Source organism: Osmerus eperlanus, chromosome 5, assembly GCF_963692335.1.
Source record: "Osmerus eperlanus chromosome 5, fOsmEpe2.1, whole genome shotgun sequence".
NCBI classification, from domain to species: domain Eukaryota; kingdom Metazoa; phylum Chordata; class Actinopteri; order Osmeriformes; family Osmeridae; genus Osmerus; species Osmerus eperlanus.
In genome coordinates, this window is record NC_085022.1 from 4,494,532 (window position 1) to 4,511,905 (window position 17,374).

General features: G+C 38.7%; 3 protein-coding genes across 5 annotated transcripts; 2 read left to right on the forward strand and 1 right to left on the reverse strand.

The window, feature by feature from the left end:
- Positions 1-545: 545 nt before the first annotated feature.
- pclaf (PCNA clamp associated factor) lies at positions 546-2,598 on the forward strand. The gene is made up of 4 exons (XM_062462864.1): positions 546-697; positions 1,718-1,801; positions 1,994-2,168; positions 2,341-2,598. Exons 1-4 carry the CDS (start codon positions 652-654, stop codon positions 2,384-2,386), a joined length of 351 nt encoding a protein of 116 aa, XP_062318848.1. The 5' UTR covers positions 546-651; the 3' UTR covers positions 2,387-2,598.
- Positions 2,599-3,429: 831 nt separating this feature from the next.
- Positions 3,430-12,812, reverse strand: prr5l (proline rich 5 like). Of its 2 annotated transcripts, none has more exons than XM_062461275.1 (9): positions 12,554-12,812; positions 10,117-10,254; positions 8,907-8,987; positions 8,599-8,647; positions 6,987-7,044; positions 6,637-6,728; positions 5,975-6,118; positions 5,550-5,670; positions 3,430-4,237 (listed from the first exon to the last, which is right to left on the reverse strand). In XM_062461275.1, the coding sequence occupies exons 2-9, from the start codon at positions 10,233-10,235 to the stop codon at positions 3,867-3,869; spliced, it is 1,035 nt and encodes a 344-aa protein (XP_062317259.1). In that variant the 5' UTR covers positions 10,236-10,254; positions 12,554-12,812; the 3' UTR covers positions 3,430-3,866. The 2 variants fall into 2 exon arrangements, with proteins under 2 accessions (XP_062317259.1, XP_062317261.1); XM_062461277.1 differs by lacking the exon at positions 12,554-12,812 and adding an exon at positions 10,385-11,457.
- On the forward strand, positions 11,197-17,164 carry commd9 (COMM domain containing 9). Of its 2 annotated transcripts, none has more exons than XM_062461279.1 (6): positions 11,197-11,332; positions 14,255-14,380; positions 14,746-14,885; positions 15,094-15,128; positions 15,784-15,887; positions 16,459-17,164. In XM_062461279.1, the coding sequence occupies exons 2-6, from the start codon at positions 14,321-14,323 to the stop codon at positions 16,588-16,590; spliced, it is 471 nt and encodes a 156-aa protein (XP_062317263.1). In that variant the 5' UTR covers positions 11,197-11,332; positions 14,255-14,320; the 3' UTR covers positions 16,591-17,164. The 2 variants fall into 2 exon arrangements, with proteins under 2 accessions (XP_062317263.1, XP_062317262.1); XM_062461278.1 differs by lacking the exon at positions 11,197-11,332 and adding an exon at positions 13,825-13,962.
- Positions 17,165-17,374: the final 210 nt, after the last annotated feature.

A 17,374-nucleotide genomic window follows, 5' to 3' on the forward strand; every position in this document is an offset into this window, starting at 1 on the left:
ACTGAGGACTATCGTGGCAAGTTTCACGCGGACACGGCAGGAAATGGTGACCCAACACCATTATTTCCGGGTAAATTGCTAGGATATATCAGACATCCTGGACATATCAACATTCAACATTGCTCCTCCTACTGAGGTAGGGTAGAAAGATTCTAGGAGTTTACTCAGAAGTTCACCAGTCAATCGGAATTGATGTTTGTACAAAAACTGAAAATTTAAATGTTACGTTTTCGGAAACTGTCCAAAAAATAAACGTTTCCTAATGTCGTAATTTTATAATTTACAGCATATTAATGAAATACGACAATGCATATTAAGATACGTTAATATAACTTTATTTATAAAATGCTATTAGCTTTTTTCTTTCTTTTATGACAAAAACTGAAAATCCGTCAATATTATGTGACTTTAGATTAATCAATATAAGGCTAAAATAATACAATTCAACTACAAGTAGATCCAATTTAAATCAGGGAAATGTTTTAATAGTAACCCACCAACACAAAAAAAAATCGTTCTTGACGTGTTGACGTCTCCTACCCATGACGTGCCTTAAATCCAGGCGGGAACCTAAGCAAGTCTCATTGAAGACGTCCTGTGTGGGAAGGTTTTCTGATTGTTGTCATTGTTTTAACAGTAAATCTAACAAACATGGTGCGAACCAAGGCAGACAGCGTGCCAGGAACATACAGAAAAGGTATTTTTTCAATTACTAATTGAAGTATAACAGACGTTAGTTTCACAATTCGAAATATTTACATTGTGTTCAAGCTCGTTATGACGAATCTTTCACGGACCTTCACGGTCGGAACACTGAAATAGATTTTTCTTCATTATGTTGGCATATCGATGCTCCATTATAGTTAAAAAGCTAGCACTATTACAGCTCTTTTCAATGATCAAATTGCATTTTATATTCCACTAATAATTATATTTTAAATTCAGTTGAGTTTGAGGTAAGTGGTATGGCGCCGACGCGCTGAATATTTGGTTGCAGCAAACTAGCCCGCTCACTAATGGCCTACACGTTAGTTGCATACAGAAACCTGATGAGTCATTATATCGTAGCAGTATGTATCGAATGCTCTATCTTGATTAAGCAGTTTGTCGTAATTTGAATCGCTTGCTTGCTAGATTTATCTGCCTTTCAAACTGGCGCCAGTTTTCGCCGCCCAAGGAAGACAACTACAACGACATGGCGCCTTAAGAGGACACACTTTCCACACACTTTGATTAGCGAGTTTTATTCCGTTTTCCATCAGTATGCCATTTAATGGTAGATCTGATAAACGACCCCAGATTACGCTCTACATCCTGTAGCTATTAGCAGGCAAGCCAGTATGCTTTTCTCGCTCTTTCTTAAGAGAACATCTTGATCGTGAAGTTCCATTTGACGAGTAGTGCCTACTAGCTAAAGTAGATACAAAATAAAGAAAATGCGTGCTTGTTGAGTAGTTTTTTAAATTTTATTTTTCTGAACATAGTTTTGTACTATCCTTAAAGAATGAATCTTAAAGTTGGGAGGGCCATTTATACCTCCAGCTGTGCCTAATATTTATGAAGTCAAAGCACCTAGAACCGAAAGATTGTTAGCTTAGCTACCTAATGTCCTTCTCTTCACCTTTTGTCACTGCTTTTCAGAATCAGCTTTCTTTGCCAAATAAGTCTGCTCAAACTTTGTGCAAATGAATTTACTGTGGAATGTACTACTTTTCAGCCGTTGCAGCATCTGCACCCAGAAAATCATTGGGGGCTTCCAGCTCAGCCAATGCATCAAGCAGCTTTCAAGCAGGCACCCCTTGTAAGTTGGTCTCCCTACTGCCCAGCTGTACTAAACAGAATCTCTGTGAGGCGGACCATGCACAATCGCACACTACACTACAGCAAACACATTTTATTATTACTGATTTATAACTGCATGACTTTTTTGTTTTACAAAAAGTATATATGTGTGTTTATACCAAGTAATTTATATTATATCAATGCTTTGCAGCTAAGGGAAAATATGCTGGTGGAAATCCTGTGTGTCCCCGGCCTACCCCAACTTGGCAGAAGGGTATCGGGGATTTCTTTGGGGGTCCAGGCAGGAAACCTGAAAAGGAAAACCAGCTTCCTGTCATGGAGGATGAAGAGGCAGGAGGCAGTGGAGTATCAAAGGCACCCAGGAAGTATGTTCGTGTACACACCGAGTTATGGGTGTTCTCACTCCTAACGATTCTGCAGAATTGATTTTTAGTGTTCAGACATTTTACAATGTTACACAGATCATCATAATAATATGTTTGCTATTTGGAATCAATGATTTCACACATTCCCCATTGTGATGTTTTCTTTTTTCAGATCCAGACAGTTGCCCAGTGACGGTGAGGAAGATGCTGATGAATGAACTATGGATGCTTTCAGAAGTCATAAGCCATGGCTACTAGTACTTGAAAGGGCTTAGCTATTTTTCTAAATGTAAATTTCTTGTATATAATTACTGGCATCTAAAAAAAAGTGTACAGAAGCTAATAAACTTTTTCTTCTTTTTTAACATGCATTTTTTGTGACATTCTAAACTCCAATATGCCTCACCTATTAAATTGGCTTTTTACTCTTTATATGCTGAAGCATTTTACCTGTTTTTTATTCACTTCACTGCCTTTGCCACCAGGTGGCACTACTAGCCTACCTCAAAATGTGAGAAACCAGTCAACTCAGTTTGGACCAAGTCCTCACCCCTTGCTCCCGGTTTGAAGCAAATGATGAATTTTGGTGGTATTGTATTTACTTTGTTGGGCTCCCGGTTGATTAATTATTTTATTCTTTTAACCCGTCAAAATATTTAAAATGATCTTCCTAAAAAAATGTATTCTCAAACCTGGTTCAAAATACTCCCCTTTTCATAAAATCGTTTGTTTCTACTGTGGCTTCAGAAGTCTTGATCAGTCAAATGTATGCTCTTTGATCTGGAACATGATGCATTTTTAAACATGAAACATGTACTCTTCATTTAAGGATAAAATAATTTGTTTTAGAAAATCATCATGAACCTCATATACACCACCTGCCCCCCTCGTTGGTGTGAGCAAGACTTACCATCTTGATCCTGAAAGCTTATTACAGCACTGGCGGCATTCCTTAGGCTAAGGTAACAAGCTCTCCCAGAAAGAGATCATCCTCGTACGCACTACAGCCAAAGCTACTTATCTACAGTACGCCCGAAAACCTTGAATAGATCTGGAGTTGGATACTGCACAGAACATGGTCTTGCCATTTGTAAGTGAACTTTAAGGTCATCGACAAGGGTTTTAGTTCAATTGTCAAGATATCAATCTAAGGGAACTGTACATTGCAATATATGCCTGGTAGGAAATAAATACAAATCATTGTCTTGATGCATGATTGGTTTCAAAAACACTGCATGCAGGCTACTGAGGGATGTAAGTATATAGTTAAGTATTTTATTAGTACAAAAATATTACACACAATCTTGTTGGAGACCAGTTCTAAAACCATATAAATGATCAAACCCTGAACAGGATTTGTCTGCTGTGGCACAGTCAACACATACTTCCTCAATGTTCAGGTAGGGTTTGTTAAGACATTGACAGGATACATTCAGGCATTTCCAAAATTCCCCCACCTCATTTCAATAAGTAAACTTTAAGATCCCCTTTCCCCAATAATGGACTCATCTGATAGACGATCCTGCTTCCTCTTCCATCCCTCCTATTAGATGTAGCCCACCGAGGGATGGCGTGTTTGGTGAAACGGCACAGAGAGATGACCTTTTGACCATAGAGAACCCCCCTGAAATCCCATTCCTTTCTCTTCATCACTGAGGTATTTCTCCTTAAGGGTTTTTGTATAAAGGCCCCATTTTGTTAGCTGGGGGGAGGGCAAATCATTTCAGATGATCTTGGCTGCTTGAGAACCCCTCCCGATGGTGCCTCCAGGATGTCAGGCTCACTGGAGAACGGTCTGCATCCCATGACACAGTTGTTTCCCATTTCGCTCCCCCCACTGCCCCTGCGGTCTTCCTCCATCCCAGAGTGCATCCTGCCCGATGCTGAGAGCAGCTGGATGTCCGAGTGAGCGTTAGCTACCGTGTGGCGTCGTATTCCGCCCACCTTCTCCAGGTAGGCTTCCCCTTCATGCTCCACCAGGGGAGCCAATGTGAACGAATCTGAGGTGTGGTGGGTTATGGTGATCTCTGGTCGGCTTGCTGCCTTCCTTGGGTACGTTGCACAGCATTCTGTGATGGAGGACAGAATGGAATCAAATGTTTTGAATATCTGTCAAGACTCTATACAAGATTATAATTGCGATAAGATCCAACTATTCATCTTCACGCAAGATAAAAATAAAATTGACAGATAATAAACATATAGTATAAACAACATAAAACAAGTAACTTCTGTTCAGTACACATCAGTATATAAGTAATATAAGTATGATTATTCACTTATGATTATTTATGTTGTGTTTATCTGCACATGCAAGTTGCATGCTGCAACATTCTGCTTTGAATTGTAAAGGAAAATCATAAATAACAATACACAATGGAAAACTACTGGGAATGTACACAATATGGCCAAAAGTATGTGGACACCCCAGTGTTCAAGAGTTTAACACATCATCTGTCTGGTTGCAATACTCACCACCGAGTTTTAAAATGGCTCAAGTAACGACAGCACAATAACTATTTGTAGGGAGCTTCATGAAATGGATTTCCATGGCCTAAGATCACCTTGCACAATGCCAAGCATTGACTGCAGTGATGTAAAAATATTCAAAAACTATACAAATTGAGCAGTAGGAAGGCATGGTGGCAGGTAAATATAATAAATATGACCAAGCTGTAGATCAGTGGGTTCTATAGTGTACTGGGTAACACCAGGTCAGGGGGATCAGATATTTAATAAATAGGGATTTGCAAGCTTGAGAGTTGTTTTTGATGTGGTGGATTTGTCGTTCCACTTTAACTTTTTTTGTTAAAGTGCCTGGAAGGCAGTATAGGATTAACACATTCTTCACTCATTCTGAACCAGGTCAAATGGCTATGAATCTATCCTAATAGTATGTACTGTACTGTACTGTACACTGGCCCATTACTCTCTTAACCTTTTCGACCCGTACCACATATGGAATCTGTGTAAGGGGACCCAGCAGCGTACGGTCACATCTATGTGATTAGAACCCAATAAATATGATGTAAATATGATGTCTATAAATGAAGCAACAATCGTGTGTAGTACAGTATGTCAGTGTTCTTTGTTTAACTTTTTTAACATGCATTTATCGCCACGTCTTTATTGTAAAGACATTTATTTAACATGCCCGTAGCATTGAATTACAACCATAAAGTTCTTGTTATAAAAAAAGCTTGGTCCACACACACACATTAGTTACAGTATATATTCTGACCTTTGTCTAAGAATTACATAACCTGCTTAATATAGTCCAATAACTACAGCTATGTAGTTGTTGCAGCATGTTTTATCTAAAAATAAAACAACACAAGCTTTAAGCCTGACACCGGCTCAGGCTGTGATGTGTAAACTTACCTTGGAAGCACATGCCTTTACTACCGTGAAGAATGTTCCCCAGGTAAGGACATATAACAATCTCCACCAGTTTTTCTAACTGGTAATACTCTTTACTGGGACTACCTGATTCATGGATGCCCTGAGGAAGGATAAACACACACAAACACACACAGTCAGTGGCCATGTACAGTAAAAAGTATAAGTCTATAATTGCACAATGGAGGAATGCGCTTGCCTTGAGGATGGACACACATACACATGGTGTGATAAGTTGCTCCAATTACACAAGACAATGAAGGAAGGCACTTCCAAATAAATTCAGTCTGAAATGTTATCGAAAACAACATGATCTAAACAGTTTTGAAATGTTTCATCTTTCCTGACTGACAGTACGGTTTCCAAGCAAACATAGAACCCACTGGTGAGGATCTTGATTCTCCCACCTGTAGGATGAGCAGCATCTGAGTGATGGCTGGAGGGGGCAACGTGGTAGTGCTGTGTGCCAGTGAGTCGTGGAGGTGGATCTTCAAGAGGACCAGGTCTCTGAAGCCTAACAGGGCCATCTGCCTGACGGTCAGCTCCTGACCCTGCACTCCCAGCCAGAGAGAAGTTATTTCTGAACGCTTTGTGCGGTCTCGTTTAAACTACTAAACAGTCTGTTGCACATGGTAACTGTCTTGGCTATACAGATGGTTGACAAATTAAAGGGAAAAAAAGCATCTAGTGTCTTAGTAAAGGGTTGCGCCGACACAATCCACTATAACATCTTCAGTGCACCTTGACAGTCTCTGGAACTCTTCTGGAGGTTTGATGCATAATTAGCATTCAAATGAAGTACAACTGAATGGAAGCATCTGCCTTTGTTATGCTTTTGCTCTCCTTTATTCAGGTTTTTCCTTTGTTGTTACCTGTATAGTTCTGAGTGCGCAAAACATGTTTGTGACAGAATATGACATATGGTGTATGATGTGCAGAACAGGCTCCAATTCTCCAAGAATGTTCTTGTACAATAGAAATAAAAAAGCCTTTTGATTACATTGTCTAGACCCGGGTCTGTCTGTTTGTATGTATTTCTTAACAGTACTGTGTGTTAAGAAAGTAGTACCTGAACAGGGTAAAATATAGCCTGGAGTGTAGGCAATATCTCAGTGAAGAATCTCACCCACATCTCAGACAGAACGATGAGTTGGCTGTCACCTGGAGATAAGAACAGCTAATATTTGATGGGAATATAATGAAGGGTGAATCATTTATATTTATTTATTTTTTACATCTGAGAGGACTTAAATGAAAGCAATGTGACAGTGACAAAAGCTAATTCAGTTTTTTTTGTTTTATGATTTGAATCTTTTTCAAATTTGAGATAAAAATTAATTATGAGAAATAAATAAAGTATTTGCATCTAAAGAGACTCATCTTGGTTCACAGAGGCATTTTTACACAATGACTACTCACCCTCATAGAGGCATATTTTTTCCTTAATGTGTGACAGGCCTTTTGTCAAAAGTTGATTCTAAAGTAAAATATATGAAAAAAGAAGCATGTTAAAATAACATTTGTGCATGTGATCTTTGCACCACCTCAAAGCATGGCATAACGGTTGAAGTAGATGACTAATATATTCTACATGAGGCATCTGGTATGCAAATGAAATATGTCTCAGATGCCAAGAGGGGTTGGGCTGACAACATAAATGTAAAACGATACTTTCTTTAAAGGGGTCATATACTGATTTTATAGGGTATTTCACACTGTTCCTTAAGGTCTCCGAATAGGGTATGTAACATTGGTTGGGCTGAAAATGGCCCGGATGCTGTTCTATGCGCCCTGTGAAATAGCCCTAGAATGAAACGAGAGGTTTTCTCCCTATTATGGTATGCTCATGAATATTTAGATAGCTGCAGAGCAAAGATGCAACATAGCCAAACATGCATCGTGAATTGTAGATTTACATGACAACACAGGTTTATTCAAATGAAACACAGTCAGGAAAATGAAATATTGTTTGCCCCATTGCCAATAAATCACTAAATCATCACACATTCTACCTATGCTAGATACAGGATACGTTAGCATTGCTAATAACTGTTAGCGACAAAATCATAGTTACAGCTTACGGTTGTGATGAGCATACGGTCGGATGTGTATGTACATTTTGGGGCGTGACAAAGCCAAATAAGGTTGAGTTGACCTCAACTCGGTGGCTTTTTGGAAACCGCCCGTTTTACAGCGGCAGTTTCAAATTGTGGAATTTGCATAGGAAAGAGGTGTCAATGGACCCTGAGGTTAACTGTATGTCCACTTTACCCGCCGAACTGTTGTTATTCAACTATGACAAGGTAAACTCAGTTTTGCATTCAATGACCCCTTTAACTTGGGGATGATAAAAGAAAGTATCTTGCGTTCATGTTAACTTGATACACAAGGTGAGCAGTAAGACTTCAAAACAGCAATTAGTCAAGCACTCTTTCATATTTCCGAACATGGATAACATGCATCTTTCAAGCTCTGGGTGTGTCTCTCTACTTAACAATGTTTCCATCAGGCTTCTTCTACACACTCTGGAAGCGCTTCTTCCGGTCTCTAGCATTTACACACGTCTCCTCTCAGAAAGAGTTTCATTTATATCCCAGCTCGTTCCAGTCATTTTATTCTATTAACTCCAGTTTAAACATCCTAAACAATGTTTCCCAATGAAAAATGCTCTTCTTGAACCTGGCTGAAAATAATGTTTTTTTCATAGAATAATTTTTGTTGAAGACCGATTAGCTTTAAACAAATCCATAATCGGCAATCTAGCACCCCATTTTTTTTTTTATTAAGCCAGAATCATGGTGAACATATCTATGCATACATCTCTGTGGCAGACATTTCCGAAACTCAACTTACACCAAAACAATTTAGATGAATAATTGCACTACAGGTAAGAGAAAAAGTACAGTTGTAGTACGCAGTATACTTTGGTCCTTCATATCACCATGTCTGCATTGCAGATTACCAGATGACTGGGGTAATTTGTTGACTATACAGTGCACAATCATGCAAGAGGAAAAGTTGAAACAAATACCTGGAAATATTCTGTGATAAATGAGCCAAGCTCTGTTTTGAGGAGCCACCTGTCAGGATAAAGTAAAGCTGGAGGGGTTAGATTATTCTCCAATCAAATTTTTTCGAACAAACGATTTGCTAAAGTGTTCTGCAGTGATATAAGCCATAAGAAGCAAGAGGTTTATACTAAATTCAAGTTAATCTAGTCTTTACAAATGATTAAATAATAAACAGATGAAAGAAGATAGTATCAGCAGTAGACAGTAGAACATCCCTGACAGTCCACAGTTCTCCACACCTGTGATGTCACCACATATTGATTAGTACCTGATGCTCTCATTGAGAGTGTAAAGCTCATTTGCCTGCAACCCTCCTCCCTCAAACACCTTGATGACAGCTGTCTGGACACTGAAAGACCAAGAAAAATGGAAGATATTAGGTTCAATTAGAGGTACAGGTGAAGGTGAAGTTGAGGATTGTACACAAACATCCAAAGTCAAATTGGAGTATCTCTTGTGTTTTACATTAATATGAGTAAAACTAGGTGAAATAAAAATAGGCTAAACGTCTGATATTTTTCAATCAGCATTTGAAAAACTATTTATTTATCTGAAAAATTATGCAAACACGTGTTGTCTTACACGTACACTACTCTATTCGGATAGCTCAGTGGTTAGAAATCTTCTAATGAGATCTCCCCTCTATATGTTGCGAGGATGTTACAATATGATGTGTCTCAGCTTGAACTAGGTAACTGCAGTTGTTAATTACAGTACTTCCAGTCAGTCCACACATGTTTATTTCACAGCACATTTCCTGTATTCTAAAACATTTCCTGTGTCAAATGTTTGCACAGAAGGTCCAAAATAAGTAAATGAACACAAAAAGTGCCTTGACCTAAATGTTCACTTTTTTGTAATTTTTTTGTATGGTTTCTGTGCTGTCCTAATAAAGTTATTAAGCTGATAAATGCATAAATGTAAATGTAAATCAAGTAAAGTAGGTGTTACTACACTGCAGCGGAGGTGACCTCTGAGCAGCCACAGCACTCCCTGCCCCATCTACTTCCTACAAAACATCCTGCCAAATGTTCATATTCACTCCCAAAAAAAGGAGGGGAGGTCGTCTGACATTTCCGTTTGGAAAAATAGGTCTAGGTTCCATTTCCTGATCAAACTGCCACCTCAACACTAAGTGACCCAACAGAGTAAGTCCAAAAGCAAGGTAAATATGAGAGAATGACATTAGTGGATGTGATCAGAGAGGAGGAAAGGCATCAGAAAGAAGATCTTTCACGCTCCAGCCAGGGACAGGTTATTACAAATTCCATGGCTCTGATTCTTCACGCACTTCCTGGCAGTAATTTGCCATTATAACTTTCTATGTATTGAATGTTCTGTCATTTCTCATGTGAAAGACAACGTCTCAGCCCTAATCCATGTTGAAGCACAAAGACAGAGTTAAGTTAAGAACAGACATGTTATGGAAATTGATTCACAACTGTCTTCGAGTCACATACATTAAGAGGCTTGCCCACCTGTTCCAGACACTCGCGTTGGAAAGCTGCATGGCGGATGAGCTGGCATGGAAGCGGGCAAGGTCTGTCAGCACAGGAGAGCTCATGAAACGAGGGCGAGGTCGCCGAAATGATCCCATTATGCACAAGTTCTGGAGTCTGAAATTAAGTATATTAAAAAAGATTATAGAGTAAAATGTTCTTAAGGTTTAAAATTGGTGGTTGAATGACATTTGAACTTGACAAAAATAAAATAAAAATACATGACCACTTGCTTATCTGGACTCACATATTTTGTCTATCCTCAGAACGTCTTACAGCAGCACTTCTGAAGCTACACTCATCTTCGCCAAAAAAGTCAGTAAGAAAAATTCCCTCCGGCTGTGATTGTTCACATGAGACTTTTGCAAACAACAAGCAAAAGCAAATAACTGGCGGTGGAACTGACAAAAAATGTTTGTGTGGTTAAACCGCTCCACAGTAAGATAACAAATGAGTTGACTGAAACTGTAGAGTGAGAAGCATGTAGGTGTGGCTAATGTGTCCGTGTCAACTTAAGCATCTGTGTCATACTGAAAACAGTGAAGTTACTTTCAGTAGTTCGCTAACTTCCTGTCTCACCATGTTTACAACCCAAATTACATATACAGCATATTGCTATCCACGACAGACCAAAACCTGGCTCAAACCATGAGAGATGTTCGAGCTATGCTATGCTGAGACAGTAATAACTACATACACTTTTGATTGAAATGGCAAGCTTATGAGCCAGGACCCAAAATAACATTATAATGAGGTGTCTGCAAGCTGTAAGGAGAGGATAAGAGAAGAGGTCAAACTGAGTCAAGCAAAGTACGTGTGACTTTTAGAATTGAAGTTGACTGTGGATGGGTGGGTGGGGCACAGAAATGGGGTGAAAGAGAAGGTTAAAAATGCCACCAAATGTTTCAGACGTCACGTGTGTGCCGAACATTCTGTCATTCCCATGTATACTGATCAGGCACAGACTGGAGACTAAATGTGTGCAGTCAAGCAAATAGTTCAGACTCACCAAACCTCTGATTCAGTCTGACCCATCCACCCACCAATGTCATTAACACTTCCCACATACATATGGGTATCAGATATGGCACCCCAACCCCCTTCCTGATCTCCAGCACACCATATTTTGGACCAAGGGAATGCCGAACCTTCCAGACACAACATACATTTGTACCAATCGCAGCATAAGTTAAAGGTAACATATCTTTGTTGAATATGTGTAAATGCTAGTTGGGCTTGCCTATAGTTGTGTAGATAGATAATGTTATTGATGCACTGTATACAAATACAGACCATTTCTTATGATTACACACTGAAATATTGTTAGAACTCTGTTCTTTTAGTCCTTGATTATCTGCTGTACTTCCTATATGCACTATTTGTATGTCGCTTTGGATAAAAGAGAGATGTTCCAAAATGTATTGAAAAGCTGAAAGACTTTCCTCTGTCCTGCCCCTCATGTCTCCTCATTCTGGCAACAACAAATGTTGCTTGGCAACCCTAAATAAGTATTTAGTGATATCTCAGTTTGGCAAGCCAGATGAAAATAAACAATAGGATGCTTGTGTGCACCCTCCCCGGGTGCTTCCATGTGCTATGATCCTAAATGAAATTAGAGCAAAAGGCTTTGTGGCGCACACACTAGCCCATCCTCCACCTCGGTATCTTAAACTAGGGCCAGGTTCAAAAACTGACTTTAGCTCCTGATCTCTAGCATAGACCAAAAAGGAAAGGACATTTCCCCAAGACAAATCATACTCTTCCAAAGACTGAAAGCATGCAGGTAATCCTTTAGACGGCGATTGCTATCATGGGGAACTGCTAACTGGGGTTAATCCCATTACTGACACAGGGTTGCTGCGTATTACTGATCTTTCTACGAGGAGTCAGAAGGCAACGTCTGACGTAGAGATGTGCGCTCCCTTCTCATGACCACATCTGACTTGTTATTAAATAATTTGTTGTTAATGTTTTTGAGAAGTTTGTGTACGTTTGTTAAACGTCTAATTCTCAATCGTAGGCTACTTCTTGTTAATATAATAAAAAAACACATTGTAACATCAGACCCACTGACAGCACCATCCCATTTTCATCCACATTTCAAAGTAATTACCCGATCTGTCTTCCAAATAATTGCATGCTCACTCCTGCAAGACGAAGGTGGTATATGCTATATTTCTTTTTAAACATTTGACAAATTGTTATGCCATTACAGTTCGCTTAACTGAACGTTCAGACGTGCAAGTCCAAAACAAATGGAGATCAGCAATACTATCGCGATTATACTTCGAGATACTGCAGAAGTACTTCTGCAGTATCTCGAATAGGAAGAGGAATCGCCTACTGGGGTAAAAAAAAAATGATATAAAAATGTTAACGCAAATATTAACGCAACAAATATTTTAAAATATCTTACCTTGTGCAAGCTCACTTACAACGGTTGGCTCGTCATTTGCTTAAGAAATTGCTCATAGAGCTTTTTTTTTTTTTACCGAATCATGTTTTACCAACTTTGCCTGACATCAGCACACACTGTATATTCTGACATTTACATGAAATTATGGACGAGTCTGCAATCGTTTCCTTTGTCACTTGTCTAAAGTTTTCCGTCAGTTACAGACAGTAAACGTCAACCTTGCATCTAAAAGACAAGTAAATTGATGCTGACGAATCGCTCGTGCTCATGAAGCAATCGTCTCTCCCCCTTGACACTGATTGGTACGGTTCTAATGAATATTTATTAGGTGATAGACACGGCACCTGACTGGACAAGGCCGATAGGGAGTTTAAGTTCCAATGTTAAAATGACAAATGTAATTATAAAAGTTTAATGAAATGATAAAATGATTCCATAATCAAACGATATCAAACACTATACAATAATAATACATTAATGGTTTACAGTCGCTTGTCAGTAGGCTAGCCGATCGTCCTCCTTACTCCGGGGCTCGAATTTGAGGGAGCTATAGGCCTTTGCTTTCTCCTGGCTTGTCATGCACTCAACGACCACATTTTATAGACCCATTTACCTACGCCACTAAGAAAAATAACTGAGTTTAGTTTAACCAATTCAACATCTTTGACTGGAACCCCAAAGCCCTCTGAATAAACTTCCATAAAAGCCACTAACCAGGCTATTCAAAGACCTTCTAGCCTACGTCAAAAGCCTAGACCACATAGATCTAAACCTTTAGGTAACATACGCAAAAGCAAATAACTGTCGTCTGGCGGTAGAACTGAAAAAAGTTAAAACAAGAATTTGCCACAAGAGAGCAAATTAGTTGACTGAGCGAAACTATTTTTAGATTAACGTAGGCCAAATACATTGACCAGTAGATGGCAGTTGCCTTTCTGACCCGGCTGCAAAATACATGTTTCTGTACCAAACTATGGTACCAAAATGTAGTATTTCTTTCTTGGACTCTCAATTTAGTTAATTACATTGGATTAACAATTTCGTTTAAACTATTTTCAAGGTGGCTACTGCCGTTTTATTTGCCAGTTTTGTCCAATGCGCACGAGTTGTTTTTGAGCTTGTCAAATGCAAATGGTTTGGGTGCTATAATCAATATTCCTAACATTGAATATTGGTGTGGGTCTGTGTCAACGTTTGTTTAGGGACTCCATTAAAACTCACCGTAAACGGGCATAAGCGAGGGCACGGGTAAAATGATGTTTTTGGTTTAAAGAACGTGGTGAAGACATCATTTCCCGGCGTGCCCTTCGTGGATTTTGGTTTGTAAGAGCACATGACTGTTTTAGCTATATGTCAACATGGCTGCTCTCTTGGACGAACATTTCTCCTCCATGCAAATTCTTCTGAAGGTATTCATATCAATATTGCCACTTTAAATACCTAGCTACATCACTAAAAATTCAAGCATTAATTCGTGAAACCAGTTCATACATTAATATAGTTATAATACTTGCTAGCTAGCTAATATCTAAGAAATATAGCTAGCTACTGTACAACAACAACTAACGTTAGTCTGAAGACAGGACCGTAAAGGGCTAATTAAAATAATTCGAGGCAGGTCTGAGACTAACCCCTGTAGGCCTATTTGAGTTTCTACTGCCTTAAAACTATATTGTATGTTTTGTTCTTTTGATGACAAAGGCTCCATCGAAGGACACAGTGCGGCAGCTGTGTGCCGACAGTTTCTCTGCAGGATATCTTGAGTCGATGTTGCTCACTGAAAACACGGCAGGAATTCTCTCCGTATCTGCAAGTGAGGCCAAACAGGTGGGCGTTGATGTTTTGTAGAATACAGCGGTGTAGGCTATTCATTCGAATGTGTGCGGCCAGGTTGATATGATTGTATCTTAACATTATCCCCACTCCATGAAATACAGACAGACGATATGAATGGCTCACCTCGCCTGTCCTTTGAAAGCTATACTTACATGTACTTACAACTATACTTTGTTCTAAAGCTATACTTACAACTATACTTTGTTCAAAGACACTATACTTTGTTCAAAGACTAGTGTCTTTGAACAAGTATAGTTGTAAGTGAAAGGCGTGTTTTGAGTGTCAAGAACTGTAGCACTTATTTTTGAATAATGAAAGATACTGGAATATCTCTACATTTCTCTTTGTGTTTCCAGCTTCTCGTTGCCCTTCACACTCTATCTCACCACACCTTATTCCACCACCTGACCTCACCTGAGGAAGTCCTTGCACTGTTCCCAGAGTCTTTCCACCCCAGCCTCAAGAACCTCATCACAAAGATTGTACTTGAACTCAGGTTTGTTGGCCAACTCCACCTCAAGCACTCATCATACAAATACAAAGATGGTAAAAATAACTTTCAACTGTATAAGTTTGATTAGGGTTTCAAGAGTACACTTTTTCTTTTTTCTGACAAGTGTCATCCTGTTTTGGGAGTGACCCGTTGCAGAATCTACCTCTCAAAATAAGTGGCTTACTAAAATGGTTTGCATATTTTTCTTCAGCCCCACATGGAGAAATGAGGCTCTTTCTAATCAAAGTAAGTTAGTTTTATTGGTTTAACTATATCTATAATGTTCTAATGCAAAATGCATGTTTTTCTACATACTTGCAATCAGGGTTTGAATTGGAAATGTGTTCCAAAGTTGAGTACTATAGGGTTTGTTAGAAGTGAAATGTAAATGCATATAGTGCCTTGCAAAAAAATTCTACCCCCTGACCAATTCTATCATTACAGAATTGGTCAATGGTCATTTTATTGTAAAACACTGAAGCTTATCAGTCCTTAATCCAATCAATATCTTATAAAAGAAACTAGATAACTCAACATACATGGGCTATAAGTATAAAGATATACAAATGTGTAGAAAAAAACATTTATGATAATATTGAAATGGAAGAAAAACAACAAAAGGGCATGCATACATGACTAGTGGCTGTGCCCTCATGTAGTCAAAATGTAGTGGTTTTGGTGTGGCAACATAACTAAGTAGTTTGCTTTAGGGAACACAACTAGATTACGCTAGCCAGGTACATAAATTAGCGAGATACCTGTTATTGTTTTTTGTTATTTTTTATAGTCAGACCTCTCTTTTGCCCCTCTGCATTGTCATGATGGGGCTTATTCAGTGTTCTCTATTGTTCTCTAAATGTATCTCTAAATGTTGTGTACATTTGTTGATTTTCTTTTTCAGTCTCACTACCCCATCTTGTAGAGCTCGACTGGAGAGTTGACATGAAGACAGCCTCTGACTCTGTGAGTCGTATGGCTGTTCCCACCTGTTTGGTGCATATGAAGGTACTGGATGCAGATAATACAATCCATCTGTCCATTATGTTTCCCACTGACGCATACAGTACAGTGCCATCAATGAATAAACATTTCTTGCATACATGGACCTCCTAAAGTCTGTGATATGCAGTTGGGTGATGTCAGTCATACTTCCAAACTGATACTACAAACCTATTTCAACCAGACTGCCCATCATTATTCTGGGACAGTATGGAATATTTATTTTAATAAACGACTGAAAGTCATCAAGGTTCTGAAGTAGCAACCTAGTATTAAACCATTACAACACTGTTACTGCTTTGTATGGATCATGACAACTTGCCTGATTGTAGGTCAGGTTAGCCAATGTGTCAATATTTTGAATTCAATTTATGATGCCAATTTTTTTTAATTAATAGTTACTTTAAACATTTTGGATTCTGTTTAAAATACAAATTTCTCCCCAAATGTCTAATTATGTAAGAAGTATCCAAATGAACAAGACCCCAGTCTTTGAATGTTTGTGTTCTTCTACGAAACAAAGAAAGTTAATCGCAAGGACATATTAGTGTGCCTAACAGTTTTGTTGGTATTACAGATCGAGGACAGTCTTGGGGATGGTGACACACTCTCCTCAGTGACTGTGGAGTTGAGCAGGGAAACTCTGGACACAATGCTAGATGGACTTGGACGCATCCGGGACCAGCTGTCAGTGGTGGCTGCAAAATAAGGACATTCCTGACCTCAGGCCAGGGGTATCCAAGTACTTTGGCTTTGACTCCAATCAAGGAAGATTTGAACATTATGAAAGCTATTTTAGTAACCTGTTCAAGTTTCAATACTACAATGAAAGTTCAGGAGGAGGGCAAGTAAATAACTTTTCTTTTTTTTTTTTTACTATTACCTGGAAGTCTAAATTTGTTGATCGGTTCATGTATTGTCTATTGAAAACATGTCATTTGATTGAAGTTAACAGTATGTTATGACTTTGCAACTTAAGAGTAAAAGACCAAACTTAGTTATGACACCACAACACACAAATATCCTGGCATTCAACAGCAACTTGCCAGATGGTAAGATGCAGTACACATTTGTATATAATGTGCTGATCATTTGGTCACATTTCACTTGGCTTAGCATTGCACTTGTTTGACCAAAATGTTTGGCTGCCCAAGACTAATAATACACTTCACCCCCTCACTGTTATTCACTGTCCAATTCACAGATGGCCTATATGCTCACGATTGTTTATTCATTTCAATAAATTGGCAGATTTATTATTAAAACAATTTTTGTAAAAAGCTTTGGGAATATTGTACCTTTGTATATTTATACCTTCATGTATAAAATAGTTTCTTTTGGAAATACTTTCCAACAATCATGTATTTTGAATTCTAGTAATAAGTAAAATACAGATATCCAAAGGCCATACATCTTAGTGTTGAGACACAGACTGCAACTTATCACAAATCTCTACCTAAACAAACTCAACACTGCCTTAATTTGTCAATTAC